Raw genomic sequence first — 22,442 nt, forward strand, 5'->3', positions numbered from 1 at the left:
TTTTTTTTTTTTTTTTTTTTTTTTTTTTTGAGACAGTCTCACTTTGTCACCCAGGCTGGAGTGCAGTCTCACTTTGTCACCCAGGCTGGAGTGCAGTGGCGGGATCTCAGCTCACTGCAACCTCTGTCCTGCTGGTTGAAGCAATTCTCCTGTCTCTGACTCCCGAGTAGCTGGGATTACAGACATGTGCCACCACGCCCGGCTAATTTTTGTATTTTTAGTAGAGACGCGGTTTCTCCATGTTGGCCAAGTTGGTCACAAACTCCTGACCTCAGGTGATCTGCCTGCCCGAGCCTCCCAAAGCCAAAGTGCTCGGATTACAGGCTTGAGCCACTGTGCCCAGCTGATATAAGCTTTAAACTGAAATACTTAGATAAACCATGGTGTAAATGAATGCTTTCTTATCTAGAGCGGGGAAAAAAAAAACATCAAAATTGTTTGCCGATGAAACTAAGACATGGGAGAGGAGCTTACTTGTTTAAAAAAAATTTATTACTTCAACAGCCATCACACTAAAGGAACTCAATCTCATTAGTCCATTGTTTTTCCCAGATCAATTATTTGGCTCTAAGTTAATAAGAAACAGCACGAAATTACCACATTAAAAAAAATTTTTTTTTTTTAGTTTCACTCTTGTTGCCCAGACTGGAGTACAATGGCGCAATCTAGGCTCACTGTAACCTCCGCCTCCTGGGTTCAAGCCTCCCAAGTAGCTGGGATTACAGGTGTGTGCCACCACACCTGGCTAATTTTTGTATTTTTAGTAGAGACGGCGTTTCACCATCTTGGTCAGGCTGATCTCCAACTCCTGACCTCATGATCCCCCTGCCTCGGCCTCCCAAAGTGCTGGGATTACAGGCGTGAGCTGCACTGCGCCCGGCCTCATTTTTTTTTAAAACAGGGTTTTGCTCTGTCACCCAGGCTGGAGTTCAGAGACATGAACATGGCTCACTGCAGCCTCAACCTCCTGGGCTCAAGAGATCCTCCCACCTCAGCCTCCCGTGTAGCCACTACAGCCAGCTAATTTTTTTATTTTTTGTAGAGGCAGGGTGTCACACCACCTTACCCAGACTGGTTTTGAGCTATTGGACTCAGGCGATCCTCCTGTCTCCGCCTCCCAAAGTGCTGGGATTACAGGCATGAGACGCTGTGCCTGGCCCACTTTTTTTTGTTGTTGTTGTTTTCTTGCCGAATACACAGAAGAAATCTTTAGTTTAGGGGCCAAAAGAACATGTTACTTCTTCTTAAGAAATAAAAACGTATGATTTAGAAAAGAAAAATTGTCTAGATTTTTAGATTAGTCAGTGAATTCTCAACATGAGAAATTTCTACAAACACTAGAAATTTTTTTTAAAAATCAGGATAGCAAATTTGATTAGAAACAGAGTAATTTTTTAAATTCTGAAGTTAAGAATCTGGGCAATTTAGTCACTGACAGAAAAATTCATTATTTAAAAGGGTATATGAATATATATTTTATATGTAACTGACTATTTCTTAATCTTTAAACACAAAACAACTTCCATAATAGACAGACTCCATCTTGTGGTCTTTAAGAGCACACGCTCTGAGGCCAAATGGCCTAGAAGCAAATCCTGCCTCCACTATTACTACTTGCTGTTTTATCTTAGGCAAGTTACTTAACTTCCCTGTGCCTCAGTTTTCTTGTCTGTAAAATGGGGACACTAATACTCCCTACCTCCTAGGGTTGTGTTGAGACTGAATACTTGTAAAGACACAATAATGTCTGGCATGAAGTTCGCACTATATAGGTGCTTTAATATATAAATAAGCTAAAACATGACTAATGTCCTGGCTCCAAGGGCCAACCACAATGAGCTGGGGGCAGGAAGAAGCCATTCTGTTCCCAACATACATTTCCCTCCTGACAACTGAGGTTTTTTTTGTTTTTTGTTTTTGTATTTTTAGATTGAGTCTCACTCTGTCGCCCAGGCTGGAGTACAATGGAGTAATCTCAGCTCACTGCAACCTCTGCTTCCCAGGTTCAAGCAATCCTCCTGCCTCAGCCTCCCATGTAGCTGAGATTACAGGCACATACCATCAGGCCCAGCTAATTTTTGTATTTTCAGTAGAGACAGGGTTTTACCATATTGGCCAGGCTGGTCTCAAACTCCTGACCTCAAGTGATCCACCTGCCTCAGCCTCCCAAAGTGCTGGGATTAGAGGCATGAGCCACTGCATCTGGCATTCACTGAGGTTTCAATCCCCTGAGTGACAGAAAGCAGGAAGATGCAGAGATCAGCCTTCCGAAATAAAAAGGTAACTGGGGTGAAAGTCCTTAACTCTCATTAAACAGAGCCCATGTTTCCATTTCCTTCTCCCATGAGACCAGGGAAGAAGGCAGGAAAAGAGCTAAAGTAAAACAACAGTAACAAAAAATTATTTAGAAAGCCTAATAACTAGAAATATGAGAACAAGAGGACAATTGACTGCTTGTGGCCAGCTGGAGAAATGCGTTTCATGGCATTAATATAAACAACTTCAAATACAGTTATACCCGTTTGTTTATTCAGTTGTAAAGTTTCTGATCTTGATTTGGTTGGGTTACCAAAGGAACCAGTCTTTACTTTTGACAAAAGACTAAATATAAAACACCTGTTCCTACTCATCAGTCTCATCTCACGAACACCTGAACAGTAACAAGACCAAACTCAGGTTGAACCACTGGGTCAAGGCTCAGGCCACTATAAAGCATGTCACCTGAGGCGTCCACCATTCACATGCATGGGTCTGCTTCATTAAATAGTGAAAAGCATTACCCTAGTGTCTTCTAACTCCCTCTGGAGTTTGTCAGCTTTGGTCTTTTCAAAGAGCAGGCTCTGTTCAAGCTCCTTAATGCGGGCATGCTCCAGTTTGGTCTGCGTCTGTTAGTAAAAAGGAAGAGGAAGAGAACACAACAGTGCCACCATGACATGCCAGCACGAGAGGAGAGAGAGCGGCATGCAGGCTGAGCCACCAGTACCTTCTGCCAAAGGATGAACAAAAGGGGAATGGAGAAGGGAAGAGGTGGAGGTGAGATGAGGTGGGCAGTGAGGATGAATACCATGGACAAAGGATGCTGGTGGGCAGGGGGCATGGGCTAGTCTGTACAGAAAGAAAAAATGGAAACACATGAGGCCAGATGAAGTGTCAGAGGCATGCAGCCAAATATAAGTAATATTGGTAAGTGAAGTTTATCAGCACCAATTAGAATAGTTAATATCCCTCCCTCTAAACTATCATTTTCCCTCTACCCCACAAAGGCTACTTGACATTAATGTGTATGTAACTGACTCGATAACTTTAAAAGGTATATTGACCCTCAGAATGATCATCACCATCACTGTCATCTAAATATGGCAAAGATAATGTCATAAATTTTAAAAGTGTTCAATAGGTCCTTAGAGCAGATCTGTGCACCCTAGCATATAACCTGACATAAATAAAGGTCAAATAGTAACCCCAAAAGAAGGAATCTGGAAACTAGAGCTAAGGAAATCACGCTAGCAGCCTCTGCAGAAATGGGTGAAAAGGATCTGAGTTAGGTCCTCAGCAACATTCCTATTATGACCGGGAAAGGGCCATGGAAGCTCTAGTTTCCTTCCAGCAGTGGATTTCCCAAAGGCTAGTTGGCTCCAGGGAGGGAAAAAAGGAACCATAATTAAAAAGAGAAAATTTAGTAATAATTATCCTCTATCATCTCCATCTCTGAAGCAGGCCAGTTAAGAGGCTCAGGGCAGGAGGAAAGTTTAGCCCAAATTGGTAAGGGGTTTATTATTTTTACCTTAAGATGAAGTTGTTTTTATTACTCACACGTAAAATGGCAACTCAATCCAAAGACATGAGTTTGAACTCATGCAAAAACAGCTGGTGAGTTAGTAATGTGATTTAAAACTTCTGTTAACTCAGATATTCTGCTCTCTCCACTATCAGGCACTTGGATGTAGCCTGATGGGGAACACAGAGGATAATCTCCAACATGTTTAAGTGCAGCAGAATCTTAATCAATTCGAAATAATCTGGGTCCAAATGTATCTCTTCCCACCCTCATCTCTCCTACACAAGAGGTTACCCATTATCAGAATAAGCGACTGACGAGGTCCCCACCCGCAGGGCTGCTCTCAGCAGCTGTCATTTACTTGCAGTAATTTAAATAATTTGTGGTTCTAACTGACGTGTCAATCTGGACAATTAACAGGCAATGAAAAAATGACAACAGACTCTAAACAAAGTGACACAAAGTGGTGCAGAGCTTCAGTAGAGGGAGGAATGTTAAAGTGAAGGTTACAAATATCTTCACTCATTCCAGTGGGACTCAGGGACTTCAATGCATTCAAGAGGTCACTTTGCTTGTAAACCAGGTATCGATGGACCATCATGGGATATTTAAAAGGTGAACAAAAATTTGTTTTTTCAGTTCATCACCTGCTTCAACTCTGTATACTCCACAAAATAATGGAATATAATTCAAGCCCTAACTGTCTGGATAGTCCCCTTGGTCCGTATGTGCCTTGGATGGACACTGTTCAATTTCCCCGCTTTTAAAAGAAAAGAATCTAATCCTGATCTACATAATTGAGGTCACAGCCTCAAGAACTGAAATCCAAAACTACAGTAGTAGGAAAAAGGAAAGGCACTAGAACCTTTCTTCTCTTGACACAGTTAAGTGTCCTCTGGGTAAAAGGTCGCTATTTCCAGATAAAAAGCAAACATACATTTATTTATTTTATTTATTTTTTTTGAGATGGAGTTTCGCTCTTGTTACCCAGGCTGGAGTGCAATGGCGCGATCTTGGCTCACCGCAACCTCCGCCTCCCGGGTTCAGGCAATTCTCCTACCTCAACCTCCTGAGTAGCTGGGATTACAGGCATGCACCACCATGCCCAGCTAATTTTTTGTATTTTTAGTAGAGACGGGGTTTCACCATGTTGACCAGGATGGTCTCGATCTCTTGACCTCGTGATCCACCCGCTTCGGCCTCCCAAAGTGCTGGGATTACAGGCTTGAGCCACCGCGCCCGGCCTGCAAACATACATTTAATGTGATCTCCTCCCCATTCAGAGATCTTCCAGATGAGCGTGGCCAACGCCTCCTTACTGATGGGTCTATATACACATTATCTAGGGTTCTACAGTGCCTCAACCTCCCTAGTAGCTGGGATTACAGGTGAGCACTACCACACCCAGCTAACTTTTATATTTTAGTAGAGGCAGGGTTTCACCATGTTGGCCAGGCTGGTATTGAACTCCTGACCTTAGGTGGTCAATCAGCCACGAGTGAACTAGTGATCCACTTCCATGTCGCAGCACTCTCTAAAAATGTGACACTGAGCAGGATAACCCTCCTTGTAAAAATCATTCCTTTCTTAGAATAAGACACAGAGTATCCCAAGAGGAAAGTCCTGGGACAGGGGATTGAGAAGGAAAGCAAAGGCTTTGTGAGAAGCGCACAAGAGGGGGGGGGGGGGGGGGCGGGGGCGGGAATCCCATGCAGACTGACACCGAGGGCAGCGGGAGCCTGTTTTGGAAGAAAAGAAGAGACCCAGATCACTGAAGTAGCTTCACAAAAAGGAACCCTTTAGAACAAAGACCTTTCAGAAAGTTCAGGTTTGTTTGTTTTTTGTTTTTTTTTTTGAGATGAAGTTTTGCTCTTGTTGCCCAGGCTGGTATGCAATGATGTGATCTCTGCTCACTGCAACCTCTGCCTCTTGGATTCAAGAGATTTTCCTGCCTCAGCTTGCCTAGTAGCTGGGATTCCAGGTGTGCACCACCACACCTGGCTAATTTTTATATTTTTAGTAGAGATGGGGTTTTACCATGTTGGCCAGGCTGGTCTCAAACTCCTGACCTTAGGTGATCTGCCAGCCTCAGCCTCCCAAAGTGCTGGGATTATAGGTATAATCCACAGCGCCAGGCCAAAAGTTTAGTCTTGAGCTGTTTATTTCAGGAGCCAGGAGGTGGTAGGAAGTAATGTCATTCTTTAAATTCCTTCTAATGCGGCAGTAATTCAAAGCAAAACATTTCCAGGTTCTTTACAACCAGCAGCACAGCTGGCAGGGTACACCAGGAAGCAATGCTCTGGAGACAACATGGCAAGGACTTGTACTGGGTGTATGGACTTAGAGGAAGAAAAGTAAAACACCTGCATACCTAGTAATGCTACAGCTAGAAAACTCTCACTTCAGTAATAACAATTTAAAACATACTGTGTCTTCACTGACAAATGCTTGCCTCTAGGTTCACAACTAAGGAAAATACTGTAGAAACAAAAGGAAGTTTGAATGTCTCATCAGCTGCACTGGTGGGCACTGGTCAGTGGCAGGGGGCACACTGAAAAGGCAGCCAGTCAGCTCTGGGACAGCCACCAGCCTCACAATCCCCTTTCTTCTCATGGGAAGCAAAATTAGACACCTTGGAAACTTCCCCAGAATTCCCACAACTTTACATCTAGGATGTTTTATGCTCCAGTCAGATATCATCTTTTTTGGAATAATGCCACTAAAATTAGAACACATTATGAATTAGATGAAGAAGGCCAAGTTTCCAGACAAAAACTTCTTATCCCCCTTTTCTGGCAAAATTATTTATAAAGCAAACATTGGCCTATTCATTAAACACATCAATTTGCGGAGCTTAGTCATTACATACAATTTCTTCAGGATATAAATGTAACTGCTTTGAAAGCCACATGCACAGAAATATTAAGGTCAATGTCCCAAGGTCAGATTACGGAGTTAATGTTTGAGTATTATCAATAAGCATTTTAATCTGTGATCAATCTTTGTTAACAAGGGAAATATCCACACAGTTAAGTGCCCTCTTACATTCTCAGGATCTTCAGAAATCTGGCTCTTTTGCTATCAGCAAAAAAATAAAATAAATTAAACAACAACAAAAAAGAGATTCCACTAAAGTTTCAATATGTGTTAGGGTTTCAAGATAACTTTATTTGATTAATTTCAAGTAAGTTTATCAGACAGACTATACAAGCCTAGAGCTAATGTAAATTATTTTAACTGGACCCTCCCCAAGACACCATAGGCTATATTTTATATGAATTAGATGATGATATGAAACTTCTAATGAGACTTTGGGGTGTTTTTAAACGGATGAGAACAACACAAAAGTCGACTAAAGAAATGTGGCTGTATATGAAATGAGTGAAGAAGATATCTATTAAACTGATAACCGTTAAATTCTGGGCCCCATACAACTAGAACCCAGAAAATGTTCCCCTTGCTCTTGGGTTAACTGTAAAGATACATTTATTTCCACAGAAATCAGAGTTGTTGTTTGGAAGTGCCTCTCAAATTTAAGCATGGTGTGGGCAGCCAACAGACTCTAAAATTGTAGTAAAACTGAGTATTTGGGAAATGCACAGTTAAGTGCAATTTTTACTAAAATATTGTAGACTACAGAACCACAAATCTGGAAAATTTGAAAAACTGAATGATTTACATTTGTCATATATCTAGCAATGGCTTAAAACCATCAAAATCATTTAATTCTAGTGTCTAATTTAAAAACTAATATGAATAAATTGTTAAGAAGGGATGAGAAACCTGACACTAAAGGAAAATCCATGAATTCTACAAATGTCATGGAAGTAAAGGAAGCTGAAATATAAAGTGTTCTTAGTTTTTGCTCTAATTACTTTTTTTTAAAAAAAGTCACCAATTAGAATACATAATTTATTCCTTTTATAGGTTTATAAAAGGATTTCTCTTGCAACTGAAAAAGCAAAGCTGAGATAAAGCGAAAAGCTTTGTTATGAACTATTTTTTTTCTTTTTGAGACGAAGTCTTGCTCTGTCCCCTAGGCTGGAGTTTAGTGGCGTGATCTCAGCTCACTGCAACCTCCACCTCCCGGGTTCAAGCAATTCTTCTGCCTCCACCTCCCGAGTAGCTGGGATTACAGGCACCCGCCATCATGCCTGGCTAATTTTATATTTTTAGTAGAGTCAGGTTCTCACCATGTTAGCCAGGCTGGTTTCGAACTCCTGACCTCAGGTGATCCACCCACCTTGGCCTCCCAAAGTGCTGGGATTACAGGCATGAGCCACTGTACCTGGCCTGTTATGGACTACTATGACAAATTTAAAATGCCTTTTGTAATCATCAGAGGAACGTTAAGTAAGTCTCACTTCAGGACTGCTTTAAGTTAAGGACACACTGCCAGATTTATGACGATGAAATTCAGTTCATGGTTTTGAATTCTGAAGCATGAGAAAAGAGTAGTGCAAATTTCACTCTGCCATAGGAAGTGGGACACAAAATCACAGGCTCAAGGACCAGCACTGTTACCACGAAGCTGCCCTCCAGAACCCAACATGGCCAGAGAGGCCAGGGTTTCCCCTGCCGCTTCCTCAGCTGACTGTTCTGGCCACTCATTTCAGTTGGCACATTATTTCACCCATGTTTCTGAATACTGACACCCATAAAAGTTTTAAGAGAGCTGGAGGGGTTTTACCTCAAGATCACCTTTGGTAATTGATTCTTCTTCAACCCGGAACTGAAGGTCCTCAACCTTCCTGTGGAATAAAACCCAAACAAAACACTTAAGAAAGTAACACTCTTCTCTAAAAAAAAAAAAAAAAAAATCACGCTGGGTATGGTAGCTCACTCCTGTAATCCCAGCAATTTGGGAGGCAGAGGTAGGAGGATTGCTTGAGGCCAGGAGTTCAAGACCTGCTGGGGACACATAGTGAGACCCAGTCCTTGTATTAAAAAAATAAAATCTAGGCCGGGCGTGGTGGCTCAAGCCTGTAATCCCAGCACTTTGGGAGGCCGAGGCGGGTGGATCACAAGGTCAAGAGATCGAGACCATCCTGGTCAACATGGTGAAACTCCGTCTCTACTAAAAATACAAAAAATTAGCTGGGCATGGTGGCGCGTGCCTGTAATCCCAGCTACTCAGGAGGCTGAGGCAGGAGAATTGCCTGAACCCAGGAGGCGGAGGTTGCGGTGAGCCGAGATCGCGCCATTGCACTCCAGCCTGGGTAACATGAGTGAAACTCCGTCTCAAAAATAAATAAATAAATAAATAAATAATAAAATAAAATAAAATCTATAATCACTACTCTGGTGAATTCAAGCAGACAGCAGCAAGAAATGCCTTAGAGACATAGCAAGTTTAAAAATGCATCTTTGTACCTTGGGAGGCCAAGGTGGGAGAACTGCTTAAGACCAGGAGTTTGAGAGCAGCCTAAGCAACATGACAAAACCCCATCTCTACCAAAATACTAAAAAATTAGCCAGGTGTGGTAGCGTGCACCTGTGATCTCGATTACTTGGGAAACTGAGGTGGGAAGATCTCTTGAGCCCCAGCAGTCAAGGCTGCAGTGAGTTATGATTGTATCACTGCAGTCCAGGCTGGGCAACTGAGTGAGACCTTGTCTCAAAAAAGAAAAGGAAAAAAAAACAAAACAAAAAAAAACCTGTAATTCCAGCACTTTGAGAAGCTAAGATGGGCAGATTGCCTGAGCTCAGTTTGAGACCAGCCTCGGCAATATGGCAAAACCCCATCTCTACAAAAACATAAAGATTAGCCAGGCATGATGGCATGTGCCTGTAGTCCTAGCTATTTGAGAGGTTGGGGTAGGAAGATCCCTTGAGTCAGGGACGTCAAGGCTGCAGTGAGCCATGATCACACCACTGCACTTCAGCCTGACTGACAGTGAGACCCTATCTCAAAAGATAATATTTTTCTTTCTTTTTGGATGGAGTCTCACTCTGTCACCCAGGCTGGAGTACAGTGGCTCAATTTCAGCTCACTGCAACCTCTGCCTCCTGGGTTCAAGTGATTCTCCTGCTTCAGCCTCCCAAGTTAGCTGGGATTACAGGCATGTACCACTAGGCCTAGCTGCTTTTCGTATTTTTAGTAGAGACGAGGTTTTACTGTGTTGGCCAGGTAGGTCTCAAACTTCTGACCTCAAGTGATCCACCCACTACGGCCTCCCAAAGTGCTGGGATTACAGGCGTGAGCCACCGCAGCCAGCCATAAATTTTTGACAAAAGAATGGAAGCAAATGGAACTGGTACCATGGAATTCAGAAGGGCCTAGAGGGTCTATCACTGTCTCCTGTTTACTTGTAGCCTTTTTTTAAATATGAAGAGAATTTCCTAAGTATAGTGTTTCTCTCTCCAGTGAGAAAGTAAGTGATGGTAGTATATCCTCACTGTGACCCCTGACTACAACATTGCTTATGACTGGCATAAGCACACAGCAACATTAAATTATTACTGAATTAAGTCACTGTTTTCTGAAATGACAGAAGATGGCATTAAATCCACAGAGACAAATGTCCCATAACCCAGGGATGTTCAAATCATTTCCATGCAGACATTTTTTTCAGAGACTGTGTCTGTTCATGGGCTCAAGAAAGTTCCTTTGTTTCTGAGACAGGGTCTTACTATGCTTGTCCAGCTGAAGTACAGTGGTGCAATCTCGGCTCACTATAGCCTTGATCTCCTGAGCTCAGGTGATTCTCCCACCTCAGCCTCCTGAGTAACTGGGACTATAGGCATGTGCCACCAGGTCTGGCTAATTTTTCTTTTTCTTCTTAGTAGAGACAGGGTTTTGCCAAGTTGCCCAGGCTGGTCTCGAACTCCTGGACTCAAAGCAATCTGCCTGCCTCAGCCTCCCAAAGGGCTGGGACTACAGGTGTGAATCACTACACCCAGACTGAAAGTTTCCTTTATAAGAGCCAAACTTAAGTCTCTGTCTCACACCATTTAATATTTTATTTCATACGGACCCCTGTAATTCTCTAATTGTTTCACAGGTGAGAATTCTGTTTTCCTAATAAAGTACTGAATTTCTCAAGTACAGGAACCTTATGTCACTCACCAGACGTAATACAATTCATAAACACAAGGTAACTCAAACCTAGAAAACCAGGAAACCAGTTCCAGGTGAAAACTGGTTGGGAATGACCACCACAATTCTGATAACGGCTACCCTCAAGAGGATGTTTGGAATGCATCATGGCTCAAGAAATACGTTACATTAATCAGGTTTTGTCTTTTTTTTTTTTTTTTTTTAAAGACGGAGTCTCGCTGTCACACAGTCTGGAGTGCAGTGGCGTGATCTCGGCTCACTGCAACCTCTGCCTCCTGGGTTCAAGAGATTCTCCTGCCTCAGCCTCCTGAGCAGATGGGATTACAGGTGCCCGCCACCACACCTGGCTAATTTTTGTATTTTTTCTTTTCTTTTTCTTTTTTTTTTTTTTTTTTTAGTAGAGATTGGGTTTCACCATCTTGGCCAGGCTGGTCTTGAACTACTGACCTCATGATCCACCTGCCTCAGCCTCCCAAAGTGCTGGGATTACAGGCTTGGAGTCACCATGCCCGGATAATTGGGCCATGTCTAAATTATTCCAAACTTCTTTTAAAAAGTTGAATCAAAGCAGACCCTCTTCACACGGTATGGGAGAGTTCAACTTCTGCTAGATAGTCATTCCTTTGGTTCTAAGGGTTGATAGCAACATGGTTATTAATAGGAAATTGTCTTCTAAGATCATTTAAAGGGAAAAGACCACTGGTACAGTGGCTCATGCCTGTAATCCCAGCACTTTGGGAGGCTGAGGCGGGCAGATTGTAGATTGCCTGAGCTCAGGAGTTCGAGACCAGCCTGAGCAACACGTTGAAATCCCATCTCTACTGAAGTACAAAAAAAATTAGCCGGGCATGGTGGTGTGTGCCTGTAATCCCAGCTACTTGGGAGGCTAAGGCAGGAGAATCACTTGAACCTGGGAGGCAGAGATTTCAGTGAGCTGAGATCGCACCACTGCACTGTAACCCTGGCAACAGAGCTAGACTCCATCTCAAAAAAAAAAAAAAAAAAGGAAAAGGCCACACTTCCACCAGGAAACAGTCTGAGGTCACCTTTTCTCCTCTTCCAGCTGGTTGAGAAGCTCCACCTTCTCCCTGTCAGCAGCTTCCACCATTGTTCTCAGCTGGTCCATTTTGGCTTCCAATTCCAGGACATGCTGGGGAAGGCAAGGATGTCAGTTAAAGGGCTATTTTTGACCCAGATACAGACCCAAAGATACTTCCCCAAAGAGCTCTGGGTTACCACGGTGGGTGGGCGTTACTCTAAAACCTTATGTTAATATGCTTTTTCTATTTTAATAGTTTATTCTTGACAGCTTTCCTGGAAGATAGATAATGAAATACCACACCATTAAAGCGATAAAGGGCAATGTTAAAATAACACTCATCTTGTTTGAAACTGAAACACATATTAAGAGTAATCCACAAACAGCAGCTGTAATCATTGGTAAGGTCCTAGTAACCAAGCTGGCCTAACACAGGCCAAAAGACCCAGACACAAAGACCAGACACTAAAGTAGAATCAAGAAGAAAACTTCATCTCTGTGATCACAGAAACTGGCACCCCAGGTCGTAGCTTTCAAGCAAACACAGCAAAGAAATGTACACCCATTTCCAGTGCTCTCAAGGATAGCTCCTTGGTGCCAAGCACCAGGCATGCTTCTGGCCCTCCTCAGTGGATTAGAAATTATCATCATCTCCACAACAAGGTCAGACTTCACCTGGTCATGTCCATCCCGGGCCAGAGCTAGTTCCTGCTCTATCTCCCCAACGTGGCTTGTGGCCTTGGCCACCTCCGCCCTCTCCAGATCCCGTTCCGCCAGCAGCTGCTCAATGTGCTGCTGCTTCTCCTTCAGGGCCTCCTGGAGGGCAGTGGTACCGGAGATCTTCCTGGCGTAACGGGAGGAGGTTTCAGTCAACTGCAAAGGAAAGTTAGAGAAGTGAAGGGAGATGATGCTGTCAGGAATGAGAGGGAGGTGTGATGCATACATGGTGGGCATCTGCTTGGCAAAGCAAGGGCACTGCTCCAGCTAGCAGGCTGGCCAGGATTAGGAAAGGCTTCCTCAAAAACACAGGAAAGCATGGGCCTTCTGTCTATAAATCTCACAAAGAATACATCAGTGTAAAGAGAGCACACCAGCTGGGTGTGGTGGCTCACACTTGTAATCCCAGCACTTCAGGAGGCCAAGGCAGGTGGCTCACTTGAGGCCAAGAGTTTGAGACCTGGCCAACATGGTTAAGACCCCAACTCTACTAAAAATACAAAAAGTAGCTGGAGTGCAGTGGTGCGATCTCGCTCACTGCGTTCAAGTGATTCTCCTGCCTCAGCCTCCCAAGTAGCTGGGATCACAGGCGTACACCACTACCGCCCAGCTAATTTTTGTATTTTTAGTGGAGACAGGGTTTCGCCATGTTCACCAGGCTGTTCTCAAACTCTAAAGTGCTGGGATTACAGGTGTGAACCACCATGCCCAGCCAAAGGCCATCCTCTGAGCCACTGCTGACTCCAGACCAAGTCAGCCTTAACTTCATCTTCTGCAGTCAGAGCTGCAGCTGTCACCTGAAAGCTCTTCTCTTCATCAGTTTCCCTAGGACCTTGCTGCAAGACGCACAGGATGCAGATGTACAGCTAGGATCTTTCTTCAATTAACAACCCGGCAACTTGAGAGCTACAAAAGAATCTAATCAAACCCAAATTGCCCTTTGCTGTTTCATTTAGTCAAAGTTCTTGAAATTACTTAAACATACTGGAAGGAAACTCCTCTTGTCTTTTTTAATCATTTGACCCTGACCTTTCAATTTCATTATATAGCTAAATTATACCTTCTCTTGCTAATATTTCTTTCTGAATTCATTAAATGTGTGGTTCCCAAACCATGTGCAGAGATGCCCCAGCATGAGGAGCAAACTCACCAGTGCACTGCAAGAGGTTTTAAATTTTCAAGAGAAACACAGCGACATCTGCAGGACACCATGCAAACTACTAGTTCGAGGCAATTCTGTCTCATCATTAGATTGTCCTACCATCCTTTCAATAGCATCATGTCTTTCAAAGTTGGGTTTTGGCTATTGCCATGACAAGAAAGAAAGTACCATGCAAAAATCAACATGCACAAGAAATGAGGTTGGTGATGAGAAATAAGACTCCAAACCTTGACTAGATGTATAGAGCCCAACAGCGGTGAACATGGAAACACTAAGTCACTGTGGTTAAAGAATGAATTGGCCAGGCATGGTGGCTCACACCTCTAATCCCAGGACTTTGGGAGGCCAAGGTGGGTGGATCACCTGAAATCAGGTGTTCGAGACTGGACTGGACAACATGGTGAAACTCAGTTTATACTTAAAATACAAAAATTAGCTAGGCATGGCGGAGCACGCCTGTAATCACAGCTACTAAGGAGGCTGAGGAGGGAGAATCACTTGAACCCAGGAGGCAGAGGTTGCAGTGAGCTCAGATCGCATCACTGCACTCCAGCCTGGCCAACAGTGAGACTCATCTCAACAAAATAAAAAATAAAAATAAAAACAAACAATGGGCTGGGCACGGTGGCTCATGCCTGTAATCCCAGCACTTTGGGGGGCCAAGGTAGTTGGATCGCTTGAGGCCAGGAGTTCAAGACCAGACTGGCCAACATGGTGAAACTCCGTCTCTACTAAAAATACAAAAAAAAGTAGCTGGGTGTAGTGGCAGGCGCCTGTAATCCCAGCTACTTGGGAGGCTGAGGCAGGAGAATCACTTGAACCTGGGAGGCAGAGGTTGCCATGAGCTGAAGTTACGCCACTGCGCTCCAGCCTGGGCGACAGAGTGAAACTCAGTCTCAAAAAAAAAAAAGGAAAATTTTACTTTTTTGGCCAGGTGCAGTGGCTCACACCTGTAATCCCAGCACTTTGGGAGGCCAATGCGGGTGGATCACAAGGTCAGGAGATCGAGACCATCCTGGCCAACATGGTGAAACCCCGTCTCTAATAAAAATAAAACAAAATTAGCTGGGTGTGGTGGCGCACGCCTGTAGTCCCAGCTACTTGGGAGGCTGAGGCAGGAGAATTGCTTGAACCCAGGAGGCGGAGATTGCAGCGAACCAAGATCACGCCACTGCACTATAGCCTGGGCGACAGTGGGAGAATCCGTCTCAAAAAATTTTTTTTTTCAATTTTTGTTTTTCTAAAACAGAAGTACATTTCTGAGCAAAATAATTGAAATGACATTATATCTTTATCATATGGTGACTTTTGACTTAGAAACCATAAAGACACAAAAATAAGCTGTCTCACAAGATACAGAAACTCATGTCTCTTTTGTCAATTTTCACTGAATTAGGTGAGCTAAGAGGTATGAGAATTGGTCTGAAAAATAAGAGGAGAAATTGGTGGGAATCGGGAGAACTTGGTATTTCCCAAAGAAATGGACACAATTACAAGGTAATAAAAATTCTCAAGAAATTTCCTAATCCGGAATAGGCCCTTCCATGGAACTGTTCAAAGAATAGCACAGGAGGAAAGATGTATGTATGAGTTTCTGACCTACATTTTAAAAACTTTGTCTCAACTCAGGGGTTTGGGGTTCTTCTTCAATCCACTGTTCTTGTCACACTTTTCTCATAAAAGTAATTTTTCTGTTGAAGACACAGGCTTTCTTTTCATATGCAAACGGAAATGCTTCGAGCAGTGCTTATCCTACCTGAATATAGAGGAGGAAAGCCTAGCTGGCTGGCAGAGGAGCACAGCCCCACGTAAAGATTTCAGCACCTATCTCTCCTCTGCCTGACGACAATGGAAGAGCAGGCCCCGAGAGACCCTGGGCTAACCACCCTCCTCCCCATGGCACCACGCACCATCCTGGCTCATGGCCTGTGCTTCCCCGATACATAGCGGAGACCTGAACTCAGTCTGGAGGAGAGTCTGAGGCTGCCACTTCTAACTTAATCAGTATTTGTCCCACTTCTAGGAAATAAACTTATGGGCAGGGCTTTTGACCCGAATAAAATACTACATTAACAAACAGAATGAGGTGTTGCCTATGTTATTACTGGTGATTCTATTTTTACTGTTTAAACAGGAAAAAGGGGGAGAGAGGAAAAAGGACCAGAAGAAGATGAAAAGAAGAGAGTAATCAAAACAGGGCTTTCCCAGTATACTCTTCCAGCTCCAAAAGTTCCTTTTAGTGTCCTCTGGTTCAAGTCAGGGACACTCCACACACTAACTGGTTCCAGTAGGTTAGGTTGTCTTAATATAATATTAAAATCCTAGGAACACACCTTTTCTCAAAACACTTCAGTTCCTAAAATTATTTGAAGTCAAAGAGAAAAATAGGCTGGGAGTGGGGGCTCACGCTTGTAATTCCAAAACTTTGGAAGTCCAAGGCAGTAGGATCGCTTAAGCCTAAAAATTTGAGACCAGCCTGGGCAACATAGTGGAACCCTCTCTCTATAAAGAAAAAAAAATTACGCTGGGTGCGGTGGCTCATGCCTATAATCCCAGAATTTTGGGAGGCCAAGGAGGGCAGAACATCTGAGGTCAGGAGTTCGAGACCAGTCTGGCCAACATGGAGAAACCCCACCTCTACTAAAAATACAAAAAATTAGCCAGGCATGGTGGCATATGCCTATATTCCCAGCTACTTGGGAGGCTGAGGCAGGACAATCACTTGAACCTGGGAGGTGGAGGTTGCGGAGAGCCTAGATTGCACTATTGCACTCCAGCCTGGGCAACAAGAGCGAAACTCTTTCTCAAAAAATAAATAAATAAATAAATAAAAGAACAATTAGACAGGCATGGTGATATGTACCAGCAGTCCCAACTACCAGGAGGCTGAGGCAGGAGGATTGCTTGAGCCTGGGGTGTTGAGGCTGGGAAGCAGTAAGACCCTGACTCAAAAGAAAAAAAGAGACAGAGAGAGAGAGACAGATCTATGGACTTGAAGAAAAGCATCTCTCCAATGTTCCCATCATTTTGTCCTAAAATAATCTGATAGAAAATAATTTGACCCCTTATGAAAACAGATTAATACAGTAAAATGGTCAAAAAAAAAAGAAAAAATAATAATAATTTGACCCCTATATTAGAGTAAGCAGTAGTTACACAGATTCACCAAAAACAGATGTATTTTTAAGCTTTTAAGAATCTGAAAAGGGCCGGGTGCGGTGGCTTACGCCTGTAATCCCAGCACTTTGGGAGGCCGAGGCGGGTGGATCACGAGGTCAAAAGATTGAGACCATCCTGGTCAACAGGTGAAACCCCGTCTCTACTAAAACTACAAAAAATTAGCTGGGCATGGTGGCACGTGCCTGTAATCCCAGCTACTCAGGAGGCTGAGGCAGGAGAATTGCCTGAACCCAGGAGGCGGAGGTTGCGGTGAGCCGAGATCGCGCCATTGCACTCCAGCCTGGGTAACAAGAGCGAACCTCCGTCCCAAAAAAAAAAAAAAAAAAAAAAAAGAATCTGAAAAGGGCTATTAAAAATGCTTTCTGATTTTAAAAGATGTATTCTTGCTGGAGTTACATTTTTCAAAACTTACTTGGCAAGGGCTTTCACAGCAAGCTGCAAGCAACATTCAGCACAAGGACAAGCAAAGCAGGAAAGCAGCAAAGCAGGGGCACTGCCCACGGGCCTTAGTCATGCCTGGAAAGTGGAGGCAGGTAATGAGAAAGGGAGCTTACTAGTCCTGTCCGACTGGGCCTGCTGCTCACAGAGGAGGCCACTGAGCTCATGGAGCTGAGGGAGGAGGCAGAAGGGCTGCGCTTCAGGCTGGCGGGTGTGGTCGCCATCACTCGCCTCACTGCGTTGGCCTTGGCTTTGGCTGGTGTAGTGGAAGGGAAGCCAATCTTGGTAACTTTGTGGACAGGAGCAAACAAGCCATATTTGGGTTGACACTGAAAATACCTTTAGAGAACAATAAGAACAGTAACAAAAAACAACTTAGTGACAAGAAATAATAACTATAACCAAAAGGCTCTCCCTGCTCCTAACTTGTGGCTGGATTCCTGAAAATTCTACCACTAAGCTGGGGTTATATACCAGCACGTAGCAGTCACATGTATGTAGGCTAACAACCTCAATGATGGTTTTGGAACACACACTGGTGACAATGTAGGCTAACTAACACCTCAGTGATGGTTTTAGAACACACACTGGTGATACACAGAGTCAGGATTACTCACCTGTTGCTGAGGTTCTACATAAAGGAAATAAATATTTCCACCACCTGATAAACGTACAGCAGAGGAGTTTAGCAATAGAGGAAACACCTTTAATAAAATTGTGCCAAACAAAAGGAAAAGAAATCAAACAGTCACCTAACTTGGGTAGATCCATTAAAGTAAACATGAAGAGTCAGATGTGGTGGCTCACTCCTGTAATCTCAGCATTTTGGGAGACCAAGGCAAGGGATCACTTGAGCCCAGGAGTTCAAGACCAGCCAGGGCAATACAGAGAGACCCCCATCTCTACAAAAAATACAAAAAATTAGCCAGGTGTGGTGGTACAAAAGGATCGCTTGAGCCTGGGAAGTTGAGGCTGCAGTAGCTCAAGATCAAATCACTGTAGTCCAGCCTGCGTGACAGGGCAAGAGCCTGTCTCAAAACAAACAAATAAAAAACTCCAGTGATGGGTGCATCGACATCTCAGATATCACCACTAAAGAACTTACTCATGTAACCAAATACTACCTGTTCCCAAAAAACCTACTGAAAAAAAATTAGTAAAAAATATGTATTTATAAAAATAAAAAAATTAAAATCTACCCCTATTTAATCAACTGTAGAGAAATATAAATACAAAATGCCTCATTAAACATACAGGAAAAATCTAGTCAAAAAAAGAAATACAAATGTTCATTGAAGATATTTTATTTTTATTTTTTGAGACGGAGTCTCAGTCTGTCGCCAGGCTAGAGTGCAGTGGAGCAATCTTGGCTCACTGCAACCTCTGACTCCCTGGTTCAAGTGATTCTCCTAATTCAGCCTCCCAAGTAGATGGGATTACAGGCACGTGCCACCACGCCCAGTTAATTTTTGTATTTTTAGCAGAGATGGGGTTTCACCATGTTGGCCAGGACGGTCTCAATCTCCCGACCTCATGATCCACCCACCTCACCCTCCCAAAGTGCTAGGGTTACAGGTGTGAGCCACCACGCCTGGCCAGTTCACTGAAAATTTTTAATTTTGTATCAATAAAAATATGAAAAAAAAAGATACGGTATTCTGCAAATATAGCATTGAGAAGACCCAGAAAAAAGAAAACGGCACTGGGGGAAAAAAAGTAAACATGGAGAAATATTAACTAGTAACGTCTATTTTTGGGTAGACACAGGCAATGTATGACTCTAAAGGATTACAGTGTTTTAATATTAAGAAAAGATGGCTTCATAATCATTGCAGTTCCAAGAAATTTTTTTTTTTTTTTTTTTTTTTTTTTTTTTTTTTTTTTGAGACAGAGTTTCGCTCTTGTTACCCAGGCTGGAGTACAATGGTGAGATCTCAGCTCACTGTAACCTCCACCTCCTGGGTTCAAGCAATTCTCCTGCCTCAGCCTCCCAAGTAGCTGGGACTACAGGCGTGTGCCACCATGCCCAGCTAATTTTTGTATTTTTAGTAGAGCCAGGATTTCACTATGTTGACCAGGATGGTCTCGATCTCTTGACCTCATGATCCACTGGCCTCGGCCTCCAAGATTATAGGCGTTAGCCACTGTGCCCGGCCTCCAAGAGATCTTTACCTCCAAGAGTTATAATTACTGTATGTGGTAGGTTAAGCCCTTTTCTTTATAATCAATTTGCTTATAACCAATTTGTCTATGTTTTATAAGTAAAATGTTAATTACCACACAAGTGATGCATTAATATACTGTATACTACTAATGATACTGAATCATAGACGCCTGTGCCTTCAAAACATTTTGAATGGGCCAGGCGCGGTGGCTCACGCCTGTAATCCAAGCACTTTGGAGGCCAAGGTGGGTGGATCACCTGAAGTGGGGAGTTCAAGACCAGCCTGACCAACATGGTAAAACCCCGTCTTAAAAATAAATAAATAAAATAAATATTTTTTTTAAAAAATCATTTTGAAAAGAAGAGTGGGAAATTCCTCCTGCATCTGTGTGCATTACTGTACTCCCATCCTGTGTTGGGAGGCAAGAATGGGGTTATCCAGGCTGGGCATGGTGGCTCACACCTGTAATACCAGCACTTTGGTAGACCAAAGCAGGCAGATCACTTGTATCCAGGAGCTTGAGACTAACCTGGGCAACACCCCATCTCTACTAAAAATTCAAAAATTAGCCAGGCGTGGTGGTGCATGCCTGCAGTCCCAGCTACTGGTGAGGCTGAGGTAGGAGGATTGCTTGAACCCAGGAGGCGGAGGTTGCAGTGAGTGAGGATGATGCCACTGCACTCTAGCCCGGGTGACAGAGGGACACCCTGTCTCAAAAAAAAGAATGGGGTTATCCTCACAAGGGGAGAGATCTGCTTGCCAGTCTGTTCTCCTGCCGTAGGATGGAATTCTCATCAGATATGAAGACATATTCTGCAGTTCTTTTTACTGACAAAGGTGACTAACTTCTACCACCACCCGCCCCCAGATGCACAGGTACTCTTTCAGAGAGCAACTCCTATCAAAAGGGAGAGAAGGCCAGGCACAGTGGCTCACTCCTGTAATCCCAGCACTTTGGGAGGCTGAGGCGGGTGAATCACCTGAGGTCAGGAGTTCGAGACCAGCCTGGCCAAAATGGTGAAACCCCATCTCTACTAAAAAAAGAAGAAAAAAAAAGGTGGGTGGTGAGAGAAGCCAGACAGATAACATAGTATTTCCTTTCTATTTTGAAAAATAAACAGAATTCTTGTTCAGAATCTACTCAGACACACTACATGTAGTACTAAGGAGACAGTCAAAAGAACAGTCCCAATTCTAGTGTGGAGGGCAAAAAAACAGCAGATGGGTCTCAGGAAGTAAGAGTGCCGCTCTTCTGAACATGTCTTTCCATGTTATGACACACATGCTTGGTGATACTGGCTTGAGCATCATCACATACAAGAGTGAGACAAGATGTTGCACAATGCCAAACAAACCTTGTTCCAGCAACAGCACCATCGTTCTTCCCAAGAGGCTCGTCTAACTCCACACCACACCATTCCCCCTTGGCAAAGTCGGTCTCCCCAAGAAACCGGACTACACCAGCCTTAGTGCCACCAACCTGGAAGAAGAGAAGGTTAAAATAAAGAGATGAACATAATTCTATACCTTAATCATTTGTGGTTCCCACTATTAACTAGGTACTCTATATCTTCATTTCCACAAGCAACTTCTTTGCTCTACCTTCTCTTTGACTCTAAGAGTTCTCTTGAAGGAAGGCTGGCAAAGAAACTTAACGTGGCTGACTTACATTACCAGAGTGATTTGATGCCTAACACATTGCAATGAGATAGCCTATCTAATATGTAGTCATTAAGGCTGTCCACCAAGCTTATTATTCCTTTTCTTTTTGTCTTTTTTTTTTTTTTTTTTTTTTGGTCACCAGGCTGGAGTGCAGTGGCAAGATCTTGGCTCACAGCAACCTCAGCCTCCCAGGTTCAAACGATTCTCCTGCCTCAGCTTCCCAAGTAGCTGAGACTACAGGTACCCGCCACCACGCCCAACTAATTTTTGTATTTTTAGTAGAGATGAGGTTTCACCGTGTTGGCCAGGCTGGTTTCTATCTGTTGACCTCGTAATCCACCCACCTCAGCTTCCCAAAGTGCTGGAATTACAGGCATGAGCCACCGCACCCAGCCCATTATTCCTTTTCTTAGAAAATACTTTATCTTTTTTTTTTTTTTTTTTTTTTTTTTTGAGACAGGGTCTTACCCTGTCGTCCAGGCTAGAATGCAGTGGCACAATCATGGCTCACTTCAACCTTAACCTCCTGGGCTCAGGGGATCTTCCCACCTTGGCCTCCAGGTAGCTGAAATTATAGGTACACACCACCAAAAAAGCTAATTTTTTTGTATTTTTTGTGGAGATGGGGTTTCACCATGTTGCCCAGGCTGGTCTTGAACTCCTGGGCTCAAGTGATTCGACCACCTCAGCTTCCCAAAGTGTTGGGATCACAGGTGTGAGCCACCAGTCTTGGACCTTTATTTTTCTAACAGAAATTTTCCTGCTTCAAAACAAACTTGCGGCTGGGCACAGTGGTTCATGCCTGTAATCTCAGCATGTTGGGAGTCCCAGGCAGGAGGACTGCTTCGGCCCAGGAGTTCAAGACCAGCCTTGACAACATAAGGAAGACCCCGTCTGTACAAATAATTTTAAAAAATAAAATTAGCCACGCATAGTGGTGTGCGCCTGTGGTCCCAGCTATTCAGGAAGCTGAGGTGGGAGGATTGCTTGAGCCCAGGGGTTTGAGGCTGCAGTGAGCCGCAATTGTACCCTGCACTTCAGCCTGGGCCACAGAATGCGACACCACCTCAAAAAACTAAAAAAGTAAATACGCGGGGCACAGTGGCTTACGCCTCCCAGCACTTTGGGAGGCTGAGGAGGGTAAATCACCTGAGGTCAGGAATTCGAGAGCAGCCTGGCCAACATGGTAAAACCCCGTGTCTACTAAAAATGCAAAAATCAGCCAGTAGTCCCAGCTACTA

General features: G+C 43.6%; 1 protein-coding gene across 21 annotated transcripts in view; it reads right to left on the minus strand.

The window, feature by feature from the left end:
* CLIP1 (CAP-Gly domain containing linker protein 1) overlaps positions 1–22,442 on the minus strand; it is a 142,685-nt gene that overhangs the window by 73,007 nt on the left and 47,236 nt on the right. For 13 of the 21 annotated variants that reach the window (XR_004258148.1, XM_032242597.1, XM_032242692.1 and 10 more), the window contains 7 exons: positions 20,895–21,019; positions 17,491–17,713; positions 12,553–12,750; positions 11,885–11,988; positions 8,469–8,529; positions 6,824–6,856; positions 2,781–2,885 (listed from right to left, as the gene is read on the minus strand). Coding sequence is in view for 20 of the 21 variants with exons in the window: in XM_032242597.1 (XP_032098488.1) it covers positions 2,781–2,885; positions 6,824–6,856; positions 8,469–8,529; positions 11,885–11,988; positions 12,553–12,750; positions 17,491–17,713; positions 20,895–21,019 (849 nt within the window). In the remaining variant the exon portion in view is untranslated. The remainder of the gene's footprint in view (positions 1–2,780; positions 2,886–6,823; positions 6,857–8,468; positions 8,530–11,884; positions 11,989–12,552; positions 12,751–17,490; positions 17,714–20,894; positions 21,020–22,442) is intronic. The other 8 variants (XM_032242648.1, XM_032242661.1, XM_032242695.1 and 5 more) reach the window with 3 other exon arrangements.

The sequence above is a fragment of the Sapajus apella genome, unplaced genomic scaffold, assembly GCF_009761245.1.
Source record: "Sapajus apella isolate SASKATOON/1434 unplaced genomic scaffold, GSC_monkey_1.0 scaffold2, whole genome shotgun sequence".
Taxonomy (NCBI): Eukaryota; Metazoa; Chordata; class Mammalia; order Primates; family Cebidae; genus Sapajus; species Sapajus apella.